The 26,349-nt window shown below is 38.9% G+C and overlaps 1 protein-coding gene across 3 annotated transcripts in view; it reads left to right on the top strand.

Annotated features, from left to right (window-relative positions):
• Nucleotides 1–23,407, top strand: part of cenpx (centromere protein X) — a 47,134-nt gene extending 23,727 nt beyond the window's left edge. The window contains exon 5 of one of the 3 annotated variants that reach the window (XM_053239047.1): nucleotides 18,970–23,407. In XM_053239047.1, coding sequence (XP_053095022.1) covers nucleotides 18,970–19,107 — 138 coding nt within the window. In that variant the 3' untranslated portion in view covers nucleotides 19,108–23,407. Of the gene's footprint in view, nucleotides 1–7,279; nucleotides 7,853–9,856; nucleotides 10,692–18,969 lie in introns of those variants that run through there. The other 2 variants (XM_026916309.3, XM_026916308.3) reach the window with 2 other exon arrangements.
• Nucleotides 23,408–26,349: the final 2,942 nt, after the last annotated feature.

Consider the following 26,349-nt stretch of genomic DNA (forward strand, 5'->3'; position numbering starts at 1 on the left):
CTGTACTTCAACTTATATTTTGGCTTTCTATGCCATTATTTAACTCATAAAAATAAAGACTACACTACTTATACTGTTAAAGAAATATTCTTTCTGCTTTGATGCAGATTTCATTTTGCTCTCCTATCAAAACACATGGTAGGAGCCTAAAATGTACTTATGTATGAATAATGGTGGCAAAGAAAGACCAACATAAATTTTTGTAGTAAGTTAATGGAATTATGTTTCACCTTTCGAACTTTTATTTGTGTCCAGGGGTGGACAAATCATTAATTTATTAACTAGCCCACAAGTACAATTAAAAGTTTCAATGGAATTTCCCAGTCCTATGTTTTGGTTGGCTAGAAACCTTAACTGACTTGGCTAAAATGTAGTAGCTAGTGTAATGGAAGAAATGTCGATGTTATCGATAATGTTGACAATAAAAAAAATTGTTGACAAATATTTTTGTTGTCGAATAGTCATTTGAGCTCATAGATCCTACTTTAAGGTCCGGCAATAACGCAGTTTGACCATTGGCGCGCTGTGCTACAAGACAGTAATACAGCCGTAAAGCAGCCTGCCTGGTTGCAGCCCGCTAGAAGATGACACAGTGCTAAGAGAAAATGTCCAACTGGAGTCAATACAGCAAAGTGTTTTACGAAATTAAAAACAAAAATGTTGTGTTGTGTAACACTTGCAAGACGAAACTGGCATCCCAGGGGAGCACAACATGCATTTTGGAACATTTAAAGAGCAAACATCCTTGCATGAGAGGTGCTGGAAGCAGTAAAAGATGAGTGAGCTCCAGCTGGAGCAAACTAGTTAATATTAAATCTTTTCAAGTGATTTGAAAAGCAGCATACACCTGATCACACAGTACATGTTTTAGCAAAATATCAGATTTATATTTTAAACTAAATACAATAAAGATAACTGAACAAAACGTAACCACTGCAAGAGGTGAAAACTTACAAAGCTTTTAAAGTGTTCACTTAAAATTTCTGATGTCTTTAAAAGTTAAAGAAACCATTCAAGTTGCAAGAAGCAGCTTTGCATTGAAAGCAAACATTTGGACTAGCCTTGTTGTAGAAGCATACGTTGGTGTCACATGTCACTTTATCAGTGAAGACTGGCAAATGAAGACTCTAATCCTTGCAGCAATCCTTCTTAAAGAAAGACATACTTGTGCCAACATAGCAACATGGCTAGAAGAAGTTGGTGAAAAATTCAATTGCTAATAGACAAACCTGGTTGGGTCTCTGTCCGCTGCACTGGACACACACTTAAGATAATTGTGAACAATTCTCTTAAAGAGCCCAGCATCAGCAAAGCTTTAGGAGCTGCAAGGAGCTTGGCTGAGCATTTCAAGAGAAGTGAGCTGGCCAATACCAAGCTACAGGAAAAACAGCAGCAGATAAACACACCACAGCATAAGCTGATCCAAGATGTCAATACCCGGTGGAACAGCTCCTGTTATATGATGGAGAGACTACTGGACCAGTGCTGGCCTGCCACACTTTCTGATCCTGAGGTAACACCAAGGGGCAAACATTTCTTTGACTTGAAGCATGATCAGTGGTCACTGCTTGATGAGCTGACACAGGGCCTGCAGCCTTTTCAGTGTGCCAAAGTTATACTTAATGGTCAAGAGTATGCAACATTGTCATGCCTTCCTCAACTTGTTAAAGGGCTACAGAGGTCGGTGCAACAAAACCTTAGTTTTGAAACAACACCATAGCAAAGCTTTTTTAGCCAAAGCTGCCAAAGAGACAACAGAGAGGTGGGGAAATGTCCCTAGACCCAAGGTTTAGAAAGCTTAAATTTTTTGACAGCTGAACAGGAGATAAGGGTACAAAGCACTGGTGAAGTCCTTGCTATTAAAACAGCAAAAGAGAGCTGGAAATGTACACAGGAGGAGCAGAGTGTCCTAGGAGAGAGGAAAAGTCAGTGCTCAAGAGTCAGTGAAGAAGAGTCCAAGGATGACCAAAAGGTTCAGCTGGTGAGAAATGAAGTACAGGTGTACTTTTCAGAATCACAAATACCCAAAGAAGAAGACCCCCTTAGTTGGTGGAAGGTAATGAGGGACGTTACCCCACACTATCAAAGCTCGCAAGATACTTTCTTTGAATTCCCGCCACATCTACTCCATCTGAAAGGGTCTTCTCTGCCACAGCAAACGTTTGCTCACAAAAAAGAGCAAGTCTGTCACATGAGCATGTTGATATGCTGACCTTTCTTCATTTTAACTCTGTGCTTATTTGGCAATCCAAGAATAACTAAAAATGTCAATCCATTACTGACATTGCTACTCACTGTTTCAGAAACAGAATTATTTTGTTACTGAAATACTTTATAACTTTTCAAATGAGGCCCCTTAATGCTGCTGGCTTTTATTTAAGATTCTTTTTTTATATTCAAACCTATGTTATTGTCTGTAATGCGGCTGAGATTAATTTATTTTTAATTTATTTTTATATTTGACTTAAGGGAGCAAAAAAGTTAAAACAATGGCGAGAGTTTGTATTCGTGATTCTCAGTTCAACAAAATCGGTTGAATGGAAAACTTGAAGGAGGTTGGTCTTTTCAGTTGACGTTAAGTTCATTAAGACATTTTCAAAAGATGGAGGGATTTCCTTGTATTTATTTATTACTTAGAATAAGCTTAACACAACCTTTTAACCCATTGCAGAAGCTGAATAATTTATTAAAATCTACTGATTAATTGTTGTATTAATCGCCAATTAATAATCGTTAAATTAGTCGATTATCAAAATAATCATTGCAGCCCTAATGGCATTAATAAGAGTAACAGATGAGTAATATGATCGTTAGTCTCTTCTAACAAAGTTTGAAAGAGAGTTATATGACTATTTGAACTTAACCTTTTCATGTGTTCATCAGTGTTTCTGCCAGGCATCTACAAATAAAACTCTAATAGCCTGGGCATGAAATCTGCATGTTTCTGGTGCCCAGTTTAGTTATTTGTCCACCCTTGTGACTTGTTTTTATTTGTTAGGGAAAATGTCATAAAGTTTTGTCATGTACTTTGAGTAGAAGGGTGAATGATTATTTAGTTATTGTTTTGACATGGACATACTGTTGTTGATTATTTTTAATCTTAGTTTTCATGAAACAAAAAATGGAAATGATATGCTCTGTTGCACCGTACAATGTGAACTTTCTCCTTGGATATTTTCCACATCTCAAACATTATTTTAAACATAACACTCAGCACTCTTATGTAAACTGGAGCGTTTTTACTTGCAAATTGCTTTCTTTAATAAATTTTTTTTTTTGTTGAGCCACTGTGCAAATGTGGCCAATAAATGCATCATCAAGTATCAGAAATATCTAAACAGACTGAAATTGGTTCCACCATACTGAGACTGTCTGTTCCCCGAGCTAAACAAAAAATGCAGAAAAACTCAGTTTGTTTTAGTAACCCAATTAACATAAAATTAGATCATATTGAATGTACAGCCAGCACCTTCGATCTTTGAAGTTAGGACTGTGAAATATTAGATTGTGTACATCCAACGTACTTATTTTAAATGAAACCATTACTGATCAGGTGTTTAACATTCTGTGTTTAACAGAAACTTGGTTTAAACCAAATGAGTATGTAGCATTAAATGAAGCTAGCCACTCTAGATACAGTTATATACATCTCCCTTGTCTAACTGGCAGGGAGGGGCCGTTGCAGTTATTTAAAAAAATGTTCAAGGTGTCGCACAAAAACCTGGACATGAATAAGTTCTTTATACTAACATATGTAGACACAAAAAATAAGTCTACTCAGTCGTTTCCAATAATTATTATTTACAGACATCCAGGGCTGTTTTCAGAATTTCTTCATGAATTTGCAGATTTCTTCTCAAACCTGGTTGTTTCTGTAGACAATGCATTCATTGTTGGAGACTTAAGTATGCATAGAGAACTCATGCTTGCAGATTCTCAGAATGAATACTAAGTAAAATTTGGTGTTCCACAAGGCTCTGTTCTAGGCCCACTGATCTTTTCTTTATATATGCTACCTCTGGGGACAATTATTCCTAAACATTATATTAGCTTCCACTGTTAGGCTGATGACACATAGTTATGTTTCAGCAAAGCCAGATGAGAGATACTGGCTTAATAAAATTGAGGAATGTGTAAAGGACATTAAACACTGAATGCTAAGTAAGTAACTTCTTCCTACTTAATTACGACAAGACAGAAGTATTTCTACTAGGACCACAAGCAGCTAAAATTAAGCTTTCTGATTACCTAGTAACTCTGGATTGCCCTTCAGTTGTATCATGTTCAGTATGATAAAAGACCTTGGTGTGATTATTGATTCCAGTCTCTCATTTGAAGCTCATGTAACATTGCTAAGATAAAAATATAATGTCACTACATGATGAAAAAAAAAATAGTTCATGCTTTTGTTACCTCTAGGTTGGACTATTGTAATGCCTTGCTGTCTGTATGTTCCAGTAGATGAATAAACAAACTCTAGTTAGTCCAGAATGCAGCAGCCAAAGTCCTTACTTGAACCAGAAAATATGATCACATCACCCCTATCTTATCCACACTTCATTGGCTCCCAGTAAAATTTTGCATTGATTATAAAATACTACTGTTTACTTATAAAGCACTGAATGGTCTCGTGCCGCAGTACCTGAGTGAACTGTTGGTCTTTTATGCTCTTTGTTGGTACCTCATATAATGGCTTAAGGCTACAGCAGGGGTCAGAGCTTTCTCTTACAAACAGTCTTTGAATTAGTGTTTGGTTCTCAGACAAAGTCTCAGTCTTTTGGCTGAAAACCTATTTGTTAGATCTAGATTGTTTATGGGCATAGAGTGTTTTGGTAAACTGGGATGTTTGGATGCTGTCACCCCCCACTCTCATGTGTTCACTCAGGTTTTTTGATGGAGTGGCTGGCTGCTTTATGTCCTAGGGCTTCCTCATGTCCATGTTACCTTCAGGCTGTTCCTCTTAGTTATTGCTGTCATATGTAGACTTGCTGGAGTCCCTGCTTGCCTCAGTCATTGAACAGTTGATAACTTCAGTTTGAAACAAGAGACTTAATACTCTAACGATGCTCATACTCAAGTCCCTTTAAACACACTTAGCATTGCTTGGCTTTACTCAGAATGGTGCAATAAAGATAAAACCTTCAGTGAGCGGCAGTTCTAGGGATGGACATGTCTCGAACTCATGTCCTGTTGAGTTCCACTTCTGTTAGCCAAGAACAGAAAGCTGAGGCTGCAGTGGGCACAGGCTCACCAAAACTGTACAGTGGAAGACTGGAAAAATGTAGCCTGATCTGATGAATCTTGATTTCTTCTGAGGCACACAGATGGTAGGGTCAGAATTTGGCACCAAGCATGAATCCAAGGACTCAGCCTGCCTTGTGTCAACCATCCAGGCTGTTGGAGGTAGTGTAATGGTGTGGGGATGTGGGGTGAGAATGTTTTCTTGGTGCACTTTGGGACCATTACTACCTGGTGTAAACAGGAAATTCATTATGGTTTTCACATGAAGTCTATTTTGTTGAAGTTATCAACTGTTCACTGATGGAGACTTGAGTCATCACTTCAATGCCACAGCCTATTTGAGTATTGTTGCTGACCATTCCTTCATGTCCATAACTTACACATCTTCTGATGGCTACTTCCAGCATGATAATGTACCACGTCACAAAACAAGAGTCATCTCAAACTGGTTTCATGAACATGACAGAGTTCAATTCAATTTAGTTCACTTTTATTTGTGTAGTGCTTTTAACAATGGCCATGGTCACAAAACAGCTTTACAGAAATATATAAATTCAGAATATCAATTTTAAACTTATAAATTTATAAATTTATTCTTAATGAGCAAGCCAGAAGAGACAGTGGCAAGGAGAAACTCACTGAGATGACATGAGGAATAAACCTTTAGAGGAACTAGATTCAAAAGGGAACCCACCCTCATCTGGATGACAACGATGGTCAAGAAGTGCAATGGTGTAAACAGGAAATTCATTATGGATTTCACATGAAGTCTATTTTGTTGAAGTTATCAACTGTTCACTGATGGAGACTTGAGTGCAAAACTGGTTGTCACAATTGCAGTCTTAAAGATAAGTGTTCTTCAGTGGCCTTCCAAGCCTTCCAATATATATATTATGTGTGTGTGTCTGTGTGTATGCGTATATATGTTAATGTTATATGTGTATGATGTTAATGTGCACATCAGAATGGGGAAAAAATGTGATCTCAGTGGTCAGTGACTTTATAACCGTGGCATGGGTGTTGGTATCAGAAGGGCTGGTTTGAGTATTTCGGAAACTGCTGAAGCCGCAGGGCTCGCAAAATCGCTAGCCCATGTCCCAGGGCTATTGTGTCATCCAGTTGGGCTACCAAAATGTATTTCCGCCCTGCCCATCGGGCTATCTTATAGGGAGGAAAAATATATTGCAATGCTTTTGCATTCTCTCACAAATTTGGTCGGGTAATTATGTTGTATGTAATTTTCGTGCATCGGGGAGCCACTATCAATATATAGGGTATTGAAATCGCGTTTGAATGCGCGCTCACTTTCAACTTTCACTTTCAATTCGCGATCTCGCGAACTGTGTATCAGTGACGCTCGTCCTGTCAGTCATTACTATCCTCACGTGACAAGTGAAATCTCCCGCAGCAAGCTTAAACATGTGATAGAGATTGCATGCGCAGTGGAGAAAATCGCTGATAGTTGTGTGTGTTGATATTTCAGATTCAGGATCTGACACAGACTGAATTATGTTCTATATTGTTTTTACAAGTTCATACAAATTTCAGTTCAGTTAGAACCAAATATTTGTATTGATGATTGTAATTTGATTATTATATACGATTGTTATGTGTTTTGAAAATGTTTTTGATTGATGTTTTGTCTCCTTTACAATATTCTACATTCAAAATAATGTCTTTTTTTTTTTTATTTGGGCTACTTAAATTCATTTCGGCCTACCAAAATCTGAAGAGTGCCTGCCCAAAGGGCTACAGGGGATTTTGAAATTTTGCGAGCCCTGAGCCTCCTTACAGAAGCCTCCTTACAGAAAGCTTCATCATATCAACAATTATACTTTTTTGTTGTTAAGTAACAGCACACTTTTAAAGGCCATTTATTATTAGTCTTCAATCTTCTGACTAGTCACTTTAGAGAGTTCAAAATCATTGTGGTATAATTAAGAAAATACTGATACCTTGTCATTTGCCTTTCCAGTGTTTATTTTGTTTTATCTTAAACCTTGGATCAAAATCACATGAATCTAATATCTCCTTGCAGCTTTTGGATTTCTGATTCCCAGCTAAGAGTCACACATTCCGGCCAACAATGACATAGTGTGCACTTTTGAGATCAACCAGACAACCTGGATTTTTGGGACCAAACATGGCCGCAACAGATGCAAAAGCATTTTGTGCAGTTGTTGTGTAGTAACAATTTATATGTTAACATATATAAACAATAATTGTGTCACTGAATGACCAAACAGTTACCCTGCTGTTGTGGAATTGTCCATTATTAGGCTAAACTTTCTGTGGTTAGAAACATAGCTTTTATGTTATGCAAAGTGTAATGATTTTAACCCATAGTGGGACTTAATCTGTTTTTGGAAATCACTTTAATGGATTAACTGTGCTTGTGTTTAAGCAGGTACTTCCAGCCAGCCTTGTCTACTACTCTATGAAAGTCCCTGGGGAAGTAATTGTAACATGATTAACAAGGATCCTGTTATTTCATCATGTAGTACGTGTAGGGGGAAATTCGTAGCTGTTTTAAAAGGCACTTTCCCTCCTGCCAAAAAAACAACAATGGGCAAAGATTGAATGCATGTATTAATAAAATGAAATTATCTGATTCATGTATGAATACTTAAAGTATCTGACAATCCTGTAATCACACACAAAGCCAACTGTGTCAGGGGTGCCTGATTTGGTTGGAATTTTCTATGTATACATCATGCTTGGGCAAGTCATTCTAATGGTCCGTTATATTGGCTAATGTTATTTGGCCCGCAAACCATATGCTAAACCATATACTACTGTGCACCATTGGTGTCTTTACTTTTTAGGCAGCACACAGCACAATCTACATTATGAAATGTTCAGCAGGTAGCTTGCAACAGCAGATTTTCACCAGCGATGATGAAATTTCAAAGCCGTACAAAAGGAAATGCATGCTTTACAGAGAATTGCTGTCAGCTATTACATAAAACTACAGTTGGTGGTTGCCAAAAAAAAAAAAAAAAAAAAAATTTGATAAAGAACCAATCCACTAAACAAAAGTATTATTTAAGAAATAAATATTAATAGGATAATTTACAGGATTCGGTGTATGATGGAAGAGAACAGTCTATTCACAAACGTGCTAGATCTTAGGAGCATCAACTATAAACAGTAGTACAGAAGACATGTAAAGAGTCTCTGCTATACGAAGTAGTGCATCTAATTGTACGTATTGAACAATACCAGCATTGATCATCCTCTGAAACCATACTTGTAAGGTTTATAAAGGAATTAAATGACTGAAAATAAAACAAATAAACTGCTTTACTAACATTGGTATATAAATAGTATATACCATCATCAATGACCATCATTCTCTTTAAAAATCTTCTTGCTGAGTTCCTACCAGATTCATGTTGGTCCTGAGTGACTGGAAACCCTTGTGGTTATCCATAACCAACCATTCTATTTCACCCCTCTTAACTGACAGGGTTCACAACAACAATAATATTTAGCTGGTTGCTACATCACATTAAACGTGGAAAAAGTTTGACATGATTTACAGTCAGGTCCATAAGTATTTGGACAGTAACACAATTTTTGTAATTTTGCCTCTGTATACCACCACAATGGATCTGAAATTAAGCAATCAAGATGTGATTGAACTGTAGACTTTCAACTTTTATTCAAGGAGTTTAACAAAAACATTGCACTAACCATTTAGGAATCACAGTCTTTTTTACATAGTCCCTCCATTTTCACAGGCTCAAAAGTAATGAGTCATAAAAGTAATGTAATCATAAAAGATTAAGATTATTTTTAATACTTGGCTGCAAATCCTTTGCAGTCAGTGACTGCCTGAAGTCTGAAACTCATGGACATCTTCAAATGCTGAGTTTCCTCCCTTGAGATACTTTGCCAGACCTTTACTGCAGCCACCTTCTGTTGCTGCTTGTTTGTGGGTCTTTCTGCCTCCAGTTTTGGGTTGCTTTTGTGGTACGTTTTGTTTCATTATCCATCAGTACTGGGAAGCGCCGTCCTATCAGTTTTGCAGCATTTGACTGAAAGTATAGCGGTATACACTTCAGAATTCCTCCTGCTACTCCTATTAGCAGTCACATCATCAGTAAACACCAGTGACCCAATTCCATTGGCAGACATACATGCCCATGCCATAACACTGCCTCCACAGGTTTGACAGATGATGTGGTATGGTTTGGATCATGAGTCCTTCCTTTCCTTCTCCATACTCTCCTATTCCCATAATTCTGACCAGAACTGGGTAGGGATTTTTATTTATTTATTTATTTTTTTTTAAAGCAAGTCTAATCTGGCCTTTCTGTTCTTCAGTGCTACCAGTGGTTTGCATCTTGAGGTAAACCATCTGTATTTAGATTTTGATGATACTCCTATCTCCTCGAGAGTATTCTTGACTTGGCTAGATGTTGTGAAGGGGTTTTTCTCCAACAAGGAATGAATTCTCCATCTGTCCACTTTAATTGTGGTCTTCCAGGCCATTTGGTATTGCTGAGCTCGCCAGTGCATTCCTTCTTTTAAGAATGTTTCAAATTGTTTATTTGGCCACTTCTAAAGTTTCTGCTATCTCTCTGATAGGTCTTTTTTGTTTTTATTTCAGCCTAATAAAGCCTAATACTTCACTTGCATCGAGACCTGTTTGGACTGCATATCGAGAGGTGCCACCAACAGCTACCAAGTGCAAAATAAATGCTTGGAATCAACTCCAGACCTTTTATCTCCTTAATTTGTCATGAAATAACAAGGAAACAGGCCAATATTTTTGTTCCACCCCTTGAATTAAATCTGAAAGTCTACACTTCGATCTCCTTTTGATTGCTTCATTTCAAATCCATTGTGGTGGTATACATAGGCAAAATTACGAAAATTTTGTCACTGTCCAAATACTTAAGGACCTGTCTGTATCTTGGTTGCATTTTTTACATCACATCACATCAATTTAACAGGGGTGTGTAGACTTTTTATAGCAACTGTATTCCAACAGTCTAAAATTTTTATAATAAATTGATGGCATCAAAAGCTAGTTAATATTGTACATAGCAGTACCAGTTGTATGTGAGATTGGAGTTTTCTGTTTGACACTGTCTCATATAAGTGAACAAAAGATGTTGCCAGAGATACAAGACCCAGTCACACTAAGCCTAAGTACCATACCTTTCCCAATTTAAAGTAATTTCATTCAAACCACACTACATATAAGAACATATCTTAAATTAGCTTAATCAACACATCTATTGTTGCAAGAGTAAATGATAATATTGCAAGGGTGCAATGTGGTATGACTTTTTTTTTTGGAACAAGCACAGACATCCACTTAGAATGGAATTAGATCATTAGTGGCTGATTTTCCTGAATACTGGAATGTTTGAATGTCCCTATGCATTTGTATTTTTTTTCAAAATTGTAAAATAAATAAATAAAATGATGATAAATAATGATTTGCTCAAAAAGATATGCTACTTAAAGACAAGAATAATGGGCAGGAATAAGGTTTTTTTTTTTTTTTTTTTTTTTTGAGCACAGATCATTACCAGAGTTTGGTCCTATGTGACTAATCCTTCACCAGAGACAAGAAAACTCATTCTTAACATTTCTGACTTTTATACAACAGACTGTGAATGAAACTGACCCAAAGATCCTGCAACTTAGCATTGACTTAGCATGAAAGATTATTTCCAATTATAAGTTGCATAATTAGCACATTTAATCTCAAAAAATGCACTGAAGAAATGTCCCCTCAGAAAGCGGCACAGTAAAATGGGGTCATCATGTGCAACTAGCCTACTGAGCTTCAAAACCTATCTAGTGTTATGTTCACTGAGAAATTGCCCCAAACACACATAAAGGAGCTCACTTATGAGCTCTGCCTTGCATCCAGACGTTGAGTTAAAGCCAATACCCTGTCATGAAAAAAGCTAAAATAGATCAAATGATCTATTTAAGCTCATGTTAGCTAATGAGCTAACATATTTTAATGGGAAATCGATGTCAAATTAAAAATTGTATATAGACCCTTAGTCTATATACAGTCGAGTCCATAAGTATTTGTAGTTTTGCCTCTGTACACCACTACAACTTTAATTCAATGGGTTTAACAAATATTTTTACAGGCTCCATTTTAACAGGCTCAAAAGTAATTTGACAATTGACTGATAAGAAGTTTCATTATTTATTGATAAATTAAGGAGATAAAAGGTATTGCCATGATTGCCCATGGTAACTTCAAAGTATGCTCAGGAGGTATAAAGTGGTGGTAACCCATAAGCTGGGGGACTTGTGAGAGTCTGAGAGAACCTGCCATCTCTCTGTCTTTGATGCCAGGCTACAGGTCCATCAATTCCATTTCATTTACTTTGTAAGTTCTTTTTTTACATTCAGCACATTGTATAGTTCTTTATACCTTTTTTATAATAAAATTGCTTAACTGACCTCTTTCTTAAATACTCGTCTTTAGGGAGTGTGTTGCATGAATGCCCAGCAATTAAAGTTCAGGTTAGATTAAAATTGTTAGATTATGTTAGCAAAGTTTGAAAATAAACCTCTGACTAGCAAACTTAAAGCCTACTTCTTACAGGTTTAAAGCAAATCTCCGAGTTAGCGGATATGTTATATATATGTGTATATATATGTGTATATGTATGTATATATATTATAGAATATTTTAAATAATAAAACAAATGAAAATGGCATGGACAAAAATGATGGGACCCTTAATTTAATATTTTGTTCTTCTAGAGGTAATCACTGCAGTGCATACTCCCCTTATCACAAAGATATATGCACATTTGAGTTCAGGTGGCACAAAAAACATAGGCACTGGTAGGCACCTTGATGACATGTTTTGAGGACTCAAAATATGTCAGAAGGATTACTTGACAGTGTAGACATAAAGGTCACTGCAAATCCATACAGAGTTATTGTCTAAACACCTTTATGTTATGATCAAACGTTACTGTTCTGATAGGATTGGTCTCTCCCAGGATGACAAGATAGTGCTGAACATCTAACCATGGCATTGAATGTGCTTGTCTGGAGATAACTGCAAATAAGTCTTATTACTCTCTGTGGAGAGATTTCAGTGGGAATTGTGCCAAAAGTCCAGCCATAACCTCAGTTGAATCAGCTTGTCGAGAGATCATGTAGAAAGACTTCATGATCAGAGATCTAGATGGATGGAAATCCAACTTTATGCATTTTAGGAGAAGTGAAGAATTACAGAATGAATGAATGAATAAGAATGCAATTATCACACTAACAACATATATTATATTATATTATATTATATTATATTATATTATATTATATTATATTATATTATATTATATTATAGTATAGTATAGTATAGTATAGTATAGTATATTAGATTAGATTAGATTAGATTAAAAGGCCATTAAGTGTGTCCTTAGAAAATTTCTTGTTTCCTGCGTTTGAAAGGAAAATAACTTTGTTGTTATAAGTCTTCCTGGAGAGATAGCTTTTATTTCTGGCTTTGCCACAGTACTGTATGTATGTATAAATAAATAAATAAACAAATAAACAAACAAACAAACACAAACACCGATCAGCCATAACATTAAATCCACTCACAGGTGAAGTGAATAACATGGTTTATCTTGTTACAATGGCACCTGTCAAGGGGTGGGATGTATTAGGCAGCAGCAAGGGAACAGTCAGTACTCAAAGTTGATGTGTTGGAAGCAGGAAAAATGGGCAAGCTTAAGGATCTGAGTGACTTTTACAAGGACCAAATTGTGATGGCTAGACGACTGGGTCAGAGCATCTCCAAAACGGCAGGTCTTGTGGGGTGTTCCTGATATGCAATCGTTAGTATCTACCAAAAATGGTCCAAGGAAGGACAACTGGTGTACCGGCGACAGGGACATGAACGCCCAAGGCTCACTGATGCGTGTGGGGAGTGCAGGCTAACTGGTCTGGTCTGATCCCACAGAGGAGCTACTGTAGCACAAACTACTGAAAAAGTTAATGCTGGCTTTGATAGATAGGTGTCAGAACACAGTGCATTGCAGCTTGCTTCGTATGGGGCTGCCTAGCTGCGGACCGATCAGAGTGCCCATACTGACCCCTGTCCACTGCCGAAAGCGCTTACAGTGTGCATGTGAGCATCAGAACTGGACCATGGAGCAATGGAAAAAACTGGCCTGGTCTGATGAATCATGTTTGGGAAGAAGCCAAGACGGCAGAGGCAGTGTGATGCTCTGGGCAACGTTCTGCTGGGTCCTGGCATTCATGTGGATGTTACTTTGACATGTACCACCTACCTAAACATTGTTGCAGACCAAGAACACCCTTTCATGGCAACAATATTCCCTAATGGCAGTGGTCTCTTTCAGCAGGATAATGCGCCCTGCCACACTGCAAAAATTGTTTAGAAATGGTGTTTTGAAAAGGCAAGTGTGTGTATATATATATATATAATATATACACACACACTGTATATATATATATATATATAACAGATACAACAGATCATTTGTCCACGTATTTGATTTGGCACAGTTTTTATGCTGGATGCCCTTCCTGATGCAACCCTCCCCAGGCCTTGGGACCGGCACTGAGAGTGCACTGTTGCACCCAACCCCTGGCTGGGAATCAAACTCAGGCCGCAGCGGTGAGAGCACTGTGGCCTAACCACTAGTCCTCCAGGGACCCTTTGCATGCATGTGCACGCATGCACGCACACGCGCACACACGCAGACACGCAGAGAGAGTGGATATAAAAAGTCTACACACCCCTGTTAAAATAGCAGGTTTTTATAATTGGGGATGTGGCTGTGTTCAGAATGAACCAATCACATTCAATCTCATGTTCAAAAGTAATTATCAAACAGCTGTCATCAAATAAATTATTATGTTTAACCCCAAATAAAGACCAGCTGTTTCTGTAGGATTTTCTTCATATCTTCTTGGTTTCATCTAACTTCTGAAGCCACGGTCTGCAAAGAGCTTACAAAGACTGTACATGGTCGCACTGTCGAAAAGTATCGATCAGGAGAGAGGTACAAAAAATTTTATAACTTTAGATGTACCATGGAACACTGTGAAAGCCTTCATCAACAAGTAGAGAAATGGAGCAGCACAGTGACTTCATCAAGAATAGGACATCCCTCCAAAATTGATAAAAGGACAAGACAAAAACTTAACAGGAAGGCTGCCAAGAGACCTACGGCAACATTAAAGGAGCTGCAGGAATATCTGACAAGTACTGATTACTCTCTGCATGTGACAATAATCTCTTGTATGTCTGGACTATTGTGTAGGGAGACTAGACAGAAGCCCTTTCTCACAAAAAACATCCAGGCTCAACTAAATTACCCCAAACTATGTGACAAAATGTGTTTTGGTCTGATGAGACCAATTCCAAAAGGTATAATAATTCCATAATAAATATTTGTAATTAATAATTAAAAATTAACTAATTCAATAATTAAATTAATTAATAAATAATAAAAATTAATAATTCCATAAATAAATATGTTTGGTGCAAAAAAAGCACATCACCAAAAGAACATCATACCCACGGTGAAGCGTGGTGGTGGCAACATCATGCTTTAGGGCTGCTTTTCTTCAGCTAGAACTAGGGCTTTTATCAAGGTGGAAGGAATCATGAATAGCAACTAATACCAGTCAATTTTAGTGCAAAACCTTCAGGTGTCTGCTAGTAAGCTGAAGATGTAAAGGAATTTCCCCTTTTAGCATGACAATGACCAAAAGCATACATCCATATCAACGAAGGAATGGCTTAACCAAAAGAAGATCAGTGTTTTTTGAATGGCTTAGGCAGAACCCAGACCTGAATCCAACTAAGAGTCTGTAGAATGACCTGAACCAGGCTCTACAAAGGTGCCATAACATTAAAACCACCAGCCTAATATTGTGTAGGTCCCCCCAAGTGACAGGTGAAGTGAATAACACTGATTATTGTGTTGGAAGCAGGAAAAATGGGCCAGCGTAAAGATCTGAGCAACTTTAACAAGAGCCAAATTGTAATGGCTAGACGACTGGGTCAGAGCATCTCCAAAACTGCAGGTCTTGTTGGGTGTTCCCAGTATGCAGTGGTTAGTACCTACCAAAAGTGGTCCAAGGAACCACAACCGCTGAACTGGCAACAGGGTCATGGGCACTGTAGGACTAAAATGTAAAGTGTTATTATCTTAGTCCACTGACCTTAGGTGCAGCCAAAGATTAAATGCATGTTAGATGTGTAATACCTCAGTGTTCCATTTGTGTTTACTCTAAAACAGCTTCATATTGTAGTAAAGAGAACTTGGCCGTTTAAGTCCCTTCTCAATCTCTACCATGTACACGTTTCCATTGGATTAATGTAATCTAATCAACTACACAACAATACTAAGCCTTTATTACAAAATGACATTCCTACATCAGAGGCTTTTATATAGCATATTTATTAAATGATTATTCTGTTAGCTCAGAGGTTTCTTTCGAGATGCAAGCCCTAACCATAGGCCTTTCCTATTTACTTGTCAGAGGTTTTTTAAACTTGCAAGTATCTTAGCTTAGTCACTTTCAAGCATGTCTAACATGCTAAAGCTTTAGCTAGGAAACTATTTCTAATAACCCTATAAATGATACAAGTCATGCACTTTTAATGCACTTTCTTCAGAACTACTGAGTATTTATAGATACAGTAATGAATGAATTTATTATACAAAGTCACAAATGAATGATATACAGAAAATAGAAACAAGGAGAACTTGCAAAGTCGATGGACAGTGTCACGGACATAGGCTGTGTGATGGAAAAATTATCTGGATGTGTGATGGTAAAGCACCCCCATCTTGTATAATACATACCTTTTTATATTCCTGAGCCTCTTTGAAGAGACACAAGACACTTGCCTTTAAAATCAGATGAAACTTTATTAACCTATTCTAATACACATATGCATGCACACTCACACAAATGTCAAAAAAGAGGTGTTTTGAAATTCATGTCCTCTTCCAGTAGAGGTTCTTTATGTGCCCCAAAGTAGGCTTGCCTGCTTTGGTTTCCAGGGCGGCTAATGTAGTATCAATTAATGCAGATCAAAGATCACTCTGGAGAGCCTGGTTGTCGACGCTATTAGACTTTATGCTTTCCAGAATTAAGCCGAGCAGTTTTCTGCAAACAAAAGCTGCCTAAATCTTCAGAAGAGTGCTCTCATATCCATTTTCATGAAAAAACTTCCACATCCTGCTTTTCACAAGACCCAACATTGCCATATATGCTTATGTTATGGTTTAAGGAAGCCTTACTCACTTAAATTTACAGCTTGATTCTGCTCTACCACTGCCTATGTAAGGTCATATTGGGCACTTTTAGGCCTCCATGTCACATTGTGCACTATACCGGTTCCATACATCTATGGGTGGTCAAGGTTAAGGTCTTTTAGGGCCAAACTGTGTACAGCTTTGAGGTCTGCGTGGATGGGTCCCTTTCTTCTGTTGGCAGGAACGAGTTCTTCTGTGAGGGCTGGTGAGGTTCTGAGTTGTGCCCCCTCACTTCTTATGTCTGGTGTCAGCCCGAAAATGGGGGACCCTGCTCTGCCGGGCAGTGGTGATAGCAGGTGTCTCACCCTTCTTGGCTCTGGTTGCAGCTTGTAGGCATGCTTGAGCTCCTCTTTGACTGTGTCGACCTCTTCTATGGTGCGGTTGAGCTGCTGGGTCAGACTTTCAATTTAATCTCTGGACATCTCCAGGTGGCTTTCCATGGCCTTGATTTTGGCGTTCTTGACTTGGCTTTCTCCAGCATATTGGAGTTTGTCTGCTAGGTCCTTCTGGACAGCCTTCCCTTCCTCTTTTTCATTCTGGGTAGCGGCCAGAGTTTCTTGGTGCTTTGCAATTTCTTTCTTTGCCTAGTTGCTCCATCTCATCTGACCTTTTGGCTTGGTCCTGGGATTTCTCTTCCAGCATGTCTATGCATCTTTGAGCACATATCATCTCCTCTTGCAGGTGGGTGACATGTTTTTCACCTAGTTTCAGCTATGCTATAAGAATGTGGCTTATGGAGCCAGTAATTTTGTCTAGCTACTGGTGGCTGTAGCTCTGTTTGTGTCAGGAGTCTTCTTAGAATTACAATTGGTAGTAGTAGTAGTAGTAATAGTTCGAAGGCCTTGGCTGTGTAGCGGTCTGTCACACCTCTCAGCCATGCCTCTAAATCTTCCCCTTGGGAAATGGGGTCTCTGGTCTGAGGCATGTTGCCACACTGTGGAAGAAAGAGACTAACATAGATCTGGAGTTGAGATTAGCGTATTTGTTAATTCTGCATAAGATATTACATCCATGGCCATCAGAGAATGCATTTAAAATTAGATGAGACTTTATTAGACTATTATAAAACACACACATGCATGCACACACACAAATGTCAACAAAGAAGGGTTTTGAACAGAGAATGAATGAAATCCCAAGTTTCTAGCACTGTATGCTATTTCTCAGACCAGGACCTGAATGAACCATTAACTTATCAATTTAACCTTCTTTCCTTCCTTTAGAAGGGCTTTAAACTTTGTATTAAAAGCACCAATTCAGCGAGAATCTGGAGGTACTGTACTTGTGTGACTGGGTGGTACAGCCCAAAGCAAGATCTGAATTAAAACATTACCTAAACTAAAGAAATAATTAGAAAAAAAAAACTGATTTCCAACTACGCCACTATGGGAATTTCACCAACAGAATTTACCCCTAAGGCTATATGCAGGTTCCGTACCCAAAGGCAGAATAAAACATGGAGACACAGGTATCTATTCTCAAATACAAAAATACTTTATTGTACCACAATACAGTAACACAATATAGCCTTCACTTAAAAAAGTATGCACCTAAACATCATTTACACACATTACACTAAAGACAACTTCACAGAGCTGCGGCCTCAACTACGGGGCAGACTGGGCAAAGAGATAATTGTTCTCCATATTCACATTCCACACTCACACATGTACCAGCAGAAAATCCCCAATGCACACTGCAAGGCACAGTATTCGGTGAAAAGACACCACCACCACCTTTTGTCATTACAACAACAAATAAAGACAAAATAACAAATGTTCCAAGTTGACCATACAAAGAAAGAAACAAAATTGACCTGTCGAACTGAATGATGGCTGATTGGGTCAAACAAATGAGAAAAACAATCACAATGTTCCAATACACAAAGAAGAAAACAATATTAAAGTATTAAACTGAATACTGAGCTGCAGGCTTCCATAGGAATAGAGTGTGGCTGTCCTCCTCCTTTTGTCATTACAACAACAAATAAAGACAAAATAACAAATGTTCCAAGTTGACCATACAAAGAAAGAAACAAAATTGACCTCTCGAACTGAATGATGGCTGATTGGGTCAAACAAATGAGAAAAACAATCACAATGTTCCAATACACAAAGAAGAAAACAATATTAAAGTATTAAACTGAATGATCAGCTGGTGTATTAAATACAAAAAGAAAAAACAAACAAACAAACCAATTAACAAAAGGTGGTGGTGGTGTCTTTTGGAACATTATTATTTTGTCTTTATTTGTTGTTTGTTTGGAATTGTTTGTGTTAATTTAATTTGTGTATAGTTAAGTATATTGAGGCCTGGCGGAACATTGAAGCCTTGTGGCTTGTTTTATTTGTTATCTGCAACAGGGCTACTATTTTGTGTGCTAATTTTGTGCGTGTGTGTGGTGCGTGTGTGTGTTTTCATCTAGGAGCTGCAGGCTTCCATAGGAATAGAGTGTGGCTGTCCTCCTCCTTTTGTCATTACAACAACAAATAAAGACAAAATAACAATGTTCCAAGTTGACCATACAAAGAAAGAAACAAAATTGACCTGTCGAACTGAATGATGGCTGATTGGGTCAAACAAATGAGAAAAACAATCACAATGTTCCAATACACAAAGAAGAAAACAATATTAAAGTATTAAACTGAATGATCAGCTGGTGTATTAAATACAAAAAGAAAAAACAAACAAACAAACCAATTAACAAACAAACACAAAAAACACCAAAAAAAAAGAAAAGTATCCACTACGAGGGCTGACACACAGGAACAAACACACAATGTGCGCTATGCAGACCAGTAGGAACAAAGCAGGGGTAATTCCACTGCAAAGAAACGGTACTTCACCCTGCAATCCAGGCTGACGGTGGATACGGTTTAAAATAACAATGATATTCAATGTTATAAAAAGAGGGAAATTACTAAAAAAAAAAACACTAACATACCATTAAATGGCCGCAGGACTCTGGATATGACAGGATACTCAATTATTTGGCCTACCTTCAACAGTCACCATCCGTATGCATAACTGATAGCGCTAAGCTGAAAATAGAGCAAATTGCCAATCGCCCAACTACAACAGCTGTTACACCGTTGCGCTAATCAAATAAAATACATATCTAAAGAAAGGCAGATGCATATCAATCGAATCCAGACGCGATAAGGTGAAGAGCACTAAACCGGCAGTAATGTTATCACCCACTTTTCAAACAATGAAGCCAACTTGGAAAAGCAGACAGGAAAAGGTGCCAGAGAAGTCACAGCAGCTTCCAACCACAGGCCAGGAAACAGGGCGATATCGCATACCTGAGCTGCCGGTGTGTGTCGCTTATATAAACGCTCGGCACGGCGCCAATTAATGACGTCACGAGTGTAACAACTATCCCCACAACAACTCGGGCAGATAGGCGTTAGCCCATCATGCCACACTTGGGTTTATGTTGTCTCTTTGGACGGGGATTCCCTCGTTGAATCATTTTCTGAAGGGGCGATGTGGATTTGCCAGTGGTCTGGTCAGCTTTTGAGTAGCGACTTGGGAAACCAATCAGAATGGTGAATGGAGTCTCGTATTTGCCAGATACCACATCACACCTTCAGAGGTCTTGGGGAGTCCATGCCTTGATGGGTCAGACACAATATTAGGAAGGTGGTTTTATATGATTGGCTGATTGGTGTATATACATGCAGTATATACATGCAGGCACTTTAGTGAGGTCAGGCACTGATGTTGGACGAGGAGGCCTGGGGCGCATTTGGCTTTTCAGTTTATCCCAAAGGGGGTCAGTGGTGTTGAGGTCATGGCTTTGTGAAGGCCAGTCGATTTATTCCTTTGTTTACAGGGGCACTGTCATGCTGGAACATGTTTGGGCTAGGCCCTTTGGTTCCAGTGAAGAGAAATAATGTAATGCTACAGAATTCTAGACAGTTATGTGCTTCCAACTTTGTGGCAACAGTTTGGAGAAGGCCCACAGGTGTGGACACCTGTCCACATATAGTTAATTACATATAGTGTAAATAAAAAGAAACTGAGAAAAAAAGAACTGATTCAAGGCCCTTGTGGATGAACAAATCCTTCCAAAACATCTACACCTATGGAAGCAACTAAAGGGGGGAAGGAGATTATACAGGACATTTACACAGTTTCACTCACACTGTCCCTTATAGTCAATTATTTCACACATGGAGAAAATTAATGTTTAGATAGTGTATGGGGCTTCACAGAGACCACACACAGGATGCCACCTAAAGAGTGTTTTGTCTTTGATTTTACCTTGTGTTTTCGGGTTAACTGTCTTTATGTGTATCTAAGCTGTTTTTAAATTATAATTTCAGCATTAATGTTACACTGTTCTTTTTTGGATGTGATGGATCTGGAAGTTTTTTCCATAACCCAAAGTTTATTTGCTTTTGTTCCAAATTTTAGATGCACACTCTATGATGATGAGCAGGTAACAGATACTGGTGTGTCAAAAGGTGTTGATTCATTGATACTTAAGACTCCCAATGCCAAAGTGAAAACTGAAATTTATGCAGTTTAATGTCTCAATGTACTCTGAAATTAAAGCATAGAACAAATAAACAATTGGACATAAAAAAGATATTCTGTCTTGTTCTTTTCTTCTAAGGTAGTTCTGACACAGCCTGGAGGTATGTTTTGGGTATATCTTGCTCTAGGATGAACCCCTGACCAACTAGGTGTATACCAGAGGGTATTGCTTGGTGCTGCAAAATGCTGTGTTTTGGTTCAGGGTGCCAGTCACTCTGTGCAAGTCGCCGACTCTGGATCCAGCAAAAGAGCCATCCTTTCGCCTACTCGATGGAGTACAAAAAACCTGCGTGATGAACCAAAGATTTCAAATTTTGATTCATCGGTCCATAAGACCTTCTTCCAGTCTTCAGTAGTCCACTGGTGGTGCTCCATGGCCCAGGCAAGCCTCTTTTTCTTATTTTGCCATCTTAGCAATGGCTTTCTTACTGCCACTCGACCTGTCAAACCTGCAGCTCGAAGTTTTCTCTCCACAGTTGAAACTGAGACTTGCTTACTTCGACCAGTGTTAAGCTGTGCTTGAAGATGTCATCCTGTGAGCCGCCTATCATGCAAGCTGTTGACTCTCAGAAACATGTCTTCTGATTCTGTTGTGGCATTGGGTCTGCCAGATCTCTTCCTTTCAGAGTTTCCTCCAGTTTCCAATTGCCTTTTGATAGTGTAGGAAACTGTACTCACTGACACCTTGCCTTTTTTTTTTCAGTTTCTCTAAAGGAAAGACCTATACTTTTAAGGGTTATAATGGTCTGTCTGTCTTCCTTTGTTAATTGCCTTTTTATCGCCATTATGAGAGCAATATACTACTTCCTGCAGTACAATACTGTCCAAATATTGCTTAAGAGGGTGCAGTAACACAGTATGTTTCAACACTGCTTTTATACAGACAGAGGGTTTGTAAATAATCAACAAATGTTGGGACACCTGTAGGAATTGTTAGCATCAACTTTCAAGGTTTAATTTTCTTCCATTGCTGCAGAACAGCTCTAAGTTGTTAACACATTACTTCTTCCCTGAAAAAGGCCTTTTTGTATAACTCTGAAATCTACATTATTTTTCAGTTTTTGGTAACCTAAAGGTTTTTTTTCAACTGTGGAGAAAAGACTGGCAGTTTACTGCTTACCTTTGTACCATTTCAGGTTATTCACTTGACTTGAACTGCTTAAATTTCAATAAAAACTGGATAAATGGGGGTGTTCTAAAACTTTTGACCGGTAGTGTGTGTGTGTGTGTGTGTGTGTGTGTGTGTGTGTATATATATATATCCGTAGGGTTTAATATGGAGTTGGCCCACCCTTTGCAGCTATAACAGCTTCAACTCTTCTGGGAAGGCTTTCAACAAGGTTTAGGAGTGTGTTTATGGGAATTTTTGACCATTCTTCTAGAAGCGCATTTGTGAGGTCAGGCACTGATGTTGGACGAGAAGGCCTGGCTCTCAGTCTCCGCTCTAATTCATCCCAAAGGTGTTCTATCGGGTTCAGGTCAGGACTCTGTGCAGGCCAGTCAAGTTCCTCCACACCAAACTCGCTCATCCATGTCTTTATGGACCTTGCTTTGTGCACTGGTGCGCAGTCATCTTGGAACAGGAAGGGGCTATCCCCAAACTGTTCCCACAAAGTTAGGAGCATGAAATTGTCCAAAATGTCTTGGTATGCTGAAGCATTAAGAGTTCCTTTCACTGGAACTAAGGGGCCAAGCCCAACCCATGAAAAACAACCCCACACCATAATCCCCCCTCCACCAAACTTTACACTTGGCACAATGCAGTCAGGCAAGTACCGTTCTCCTGGCAACCGCCAAATCCAGACTCATCCATCGGATTGCCAGACAGAGAAGCATGATTCGTCATTCCAGAGAACACGTCTCCACTGCTCTAGAGTCCAGTGGCGACATGCTTTACACCACTGCATCTGACGCTTTGCATTGCAGTTGGTGATGTAAGGCTTGGATGCAGCTGCTCGGCCATGGAAACCCATTCTATTAAGCTCTCTACGCACTGTTCTTGAGCTAATCTGAAGGCCACACAAAGTTTGGAGGTCTGTAGCTATTGACTCTGCAGAAAGTTGGTGACTTCTGTGCATTGTGTGCCTCAGCATGCGCTGACCCCGCTCTGTGATTTTACGTGGGCTACCACTTCGTAGCTGAGTTGCTGTTGTTCCCAATTGCTTCCACTTTGTTATAATACCACTAACAGTTGACCGTGGAATATTTAGTAGTGAGGAAATTTCACGAATGGACTTATTGCACAGGTGGCAACCTATCATGGTACCACGCTTGAATTCTCTGAGCTCCTGAGAGTGACCCATTCTTTCACAAATGTTTGTAGAAGCAGTCTGCATGCCTAGGTGCTTGATTTTATACACCTGTGGCCATGGAACTGATTGGAACACCTGAATTCAATGATTTGGAGGGGTGTCTCAATACTTTTGGCAATATAGTATATATACACTATATTACCAAAAGTATTCGGTCACCCATCCAAATGATCAGAATCAGGTGTCCTAATCACTTGGCCTGGCCACAGGTGTATAAAATCAAGCACTTAGGCATGCAGACTGTTTTTACAAACATTTGTGAAAGAATGGGCCGCTCTCAGGAGCTCAGTGAATTCCAGCGTGGAACTGTCATAGGATGCCACCTGTGCAACAAATCCAGTCGTGAAATTTCCTCACTCCTAAATATTCCACAGTCAACTGTCAGCTTTATCATAACAAAATGGAAGAGTTTGGAAACAACAGCAACTCAGCCAGGAAGTGGTAGGCCACGTAAACGGATGCTGAAGCGCATAGTGCAAAGAGGTCGTCGACTTTCTTCACAGTCAATTGCTACAGAGCTCCAAACTTCATGTGACCTTCAGATTAGCCCAAGTACAGTACGCAGAGAGCTTCATGGAATGGGTTTCCATGGCCGAGCAGCTGCATCCAAGCCACACATCACCAAGTGCAATGCAAAGCGTCGGATGCAGTGGTGTAAAGCACGCCGCCACTGGACTCTAGAGCAGTGGAGACGCGTTCTCTGGAGTGATGAATCAAGCTTTTCCATCTGGCAATCTGATGGACAAGTCTGGGTTTGGAGGTTGCCAGGAGAATGGTACATTTCGGACTGCATTGTGCCAAGTGTAAAGTTTGGTGGAGGAGGAATTATGGTGTGGGGTTGTTTTTCAGGAGTCGGGCTTGGCCCCTTAGTTCCAGTGAAAGGAACTTTGAATGCTTCAGGATACCAAAACATTTTGGACAATTCCATGCTCCCAACCTTGTGGGAACAGTTTGGAGCGGGCCCCTTCCTCTTCCAAGATGACTGTGCACCAGTGCACAAAGCAAGGTCCATAAAGACATGGATGACAGAGTCTGGTGTGGATGAACTTGACTGGCCTGCACAGAGTCCTGACCTGAACCCGATAGAACACCTTTGGGATGAATTAGAGCGGAGACTGAGAGCCAGGCCTTCTCGACCAACATCAGTGTGTGACCTCACCAATGCGCTTTTGGAAGAATGGTCAAAAATTCCTATAAACACACTCCTCAACCTTGTGGACAGCCTTCCCAGAAGAGTTGAAGCTGTAATAGCTGCAAAAGGTGGACCGACATCATATTGAACCCTATGGATTAGGAATGGGATGGCACTTAAGTTCATTTGTGAGTCAAGGCAGGTGACCGAATACTTTTGGTAATATAGTGTATATATATATATATATATATATGTATATATATATATATATATATATATATATATATATATATATATATATATATATATACATATATATATATACTATATTGCCAAAAGTATTGAGACACCCCTCCACAGCAAGCCTAAAGGGCGATCAGTATAGGGGCTTTAACAAGTAAGCCCTTTACATGCTCAAATGCCTCCTGGCAGACTTCCGACCACTAGAACAGGACCTTCAGTCAGAGGTGAAACAACAGTAGCAAAGTTCTGATAAAACCCTCTGTAACGTCCTGCCATTTCAAGCAAATGGCAGAATGTACGGCGGTTGGTAGGCACTGGGGAATCACATATGGCCTCTACCTTGGCCTCAAAGTGACGCACATGCCCATGGCTGATGAGCTTACTGAGGTATGTCATTGTAGCCTTAAGCTTTCTATTGTCAGTTAAAAAGTGATAAGACCCATGGCCGAACTACCATGGCCCTATTTTGTTTGTAAATTGTAAAATTAATATTAAGATAATAGTTTACATCATTGTAGAAGCGTAGTATCTATCATGTCAAGTATTTGTTAAATAATTTAATTTTTACCATTACATCAACATGGGTAATTTTTTAACAGTGTTAAAAGGACCAGTCCTGCTTCTTTATTGAATGGTTTGCCAGGTGTTTCCATCACGCATCCCTCTAAAACATTTCCTTTTTGTTGTAAGCCATTTCTGTTGCGTTTTTGGCTTATTGCATTTTTTGGCTTATGGGTTATTGCATTTTTTTGCTTTTACGTGTTTTCTGTATTTGCATTTGGTTTTTGTATTTGCAGCATGTTGGCCCCTGTCAGCCACCATATAAATTAATATCGAGTAAGTGACATTTCAGACACAATATGGCCACATGTTTTGTTTATTTTTGCTTTGTGAACGGAAATATATTCCTTAGATAAGTAACAGTTAACAGTGTATATTAATGCTAAATAATTAAATTACAAGAATTAATTACTCTTGTTCTCGAATGAAAGAAAGTAAAAAAACTATCACCTTTTCTGGTATCCATAATTCTTCTAGTGCTGTTAGGGAAGTCTTCTGCATTGCTGAAAAGCCTATTTTTAGCTTAACGGTGAAATCGCTGTGAAAGAAAAAAAAATGCTGGGGGTGGGCCAGATCTAGGTTGTGTTTTAATTAGACTGAAACTCCTGTTATTCACATGTATTTTCTCCAGTAATTTGAATTTTGTGTGAGAGGGTGCCTATTCTTCTGCCTCAAGTGAATCCTATAAGAAAAAAGTGTGGGTTGCTTACAGAAAACCCACATAGGCCCAGTGTGGGCTAGCTGCAGAGGTCCCACATGGGATTCATGTGGGTATGCCAATGTGTGGGCTGCCCAGAGAAAACCCAGTCAGAAAACCCAGATCAGTGTTCCGTCATGGAGGTGGGAACGCTGATCTGAAACCCTGATGCCCCTCAGCCCTCCCTTGATGATTTTTACTGATGTGCAACACTAAGGAGAGGAATTTTGATTTAATAGAATCCTTTAAAAGTATATTAACTTTGAAAAGAACAGCATCAATTATGACTGTAAATTATATTTTAGTAGCTGGAAT

The sequence above is a fragment of the Pangasianodon hypophthalmus genome, chromosome 13 (genome assembly GCF_027358585.1).
Source record: "Pangasianodon hypophthalmus isolate fPanHyp1 chromosome 13, fPanHyp1.pri, whole genome shotgun sequence".
NCBI classification, from domain to species: Eukaryota; Metazoa; Chordata; class Actinopteri; order Siluriformes; family Pangasiidae; genus Pangasianodon; species Pangasianodon hypophthalmus.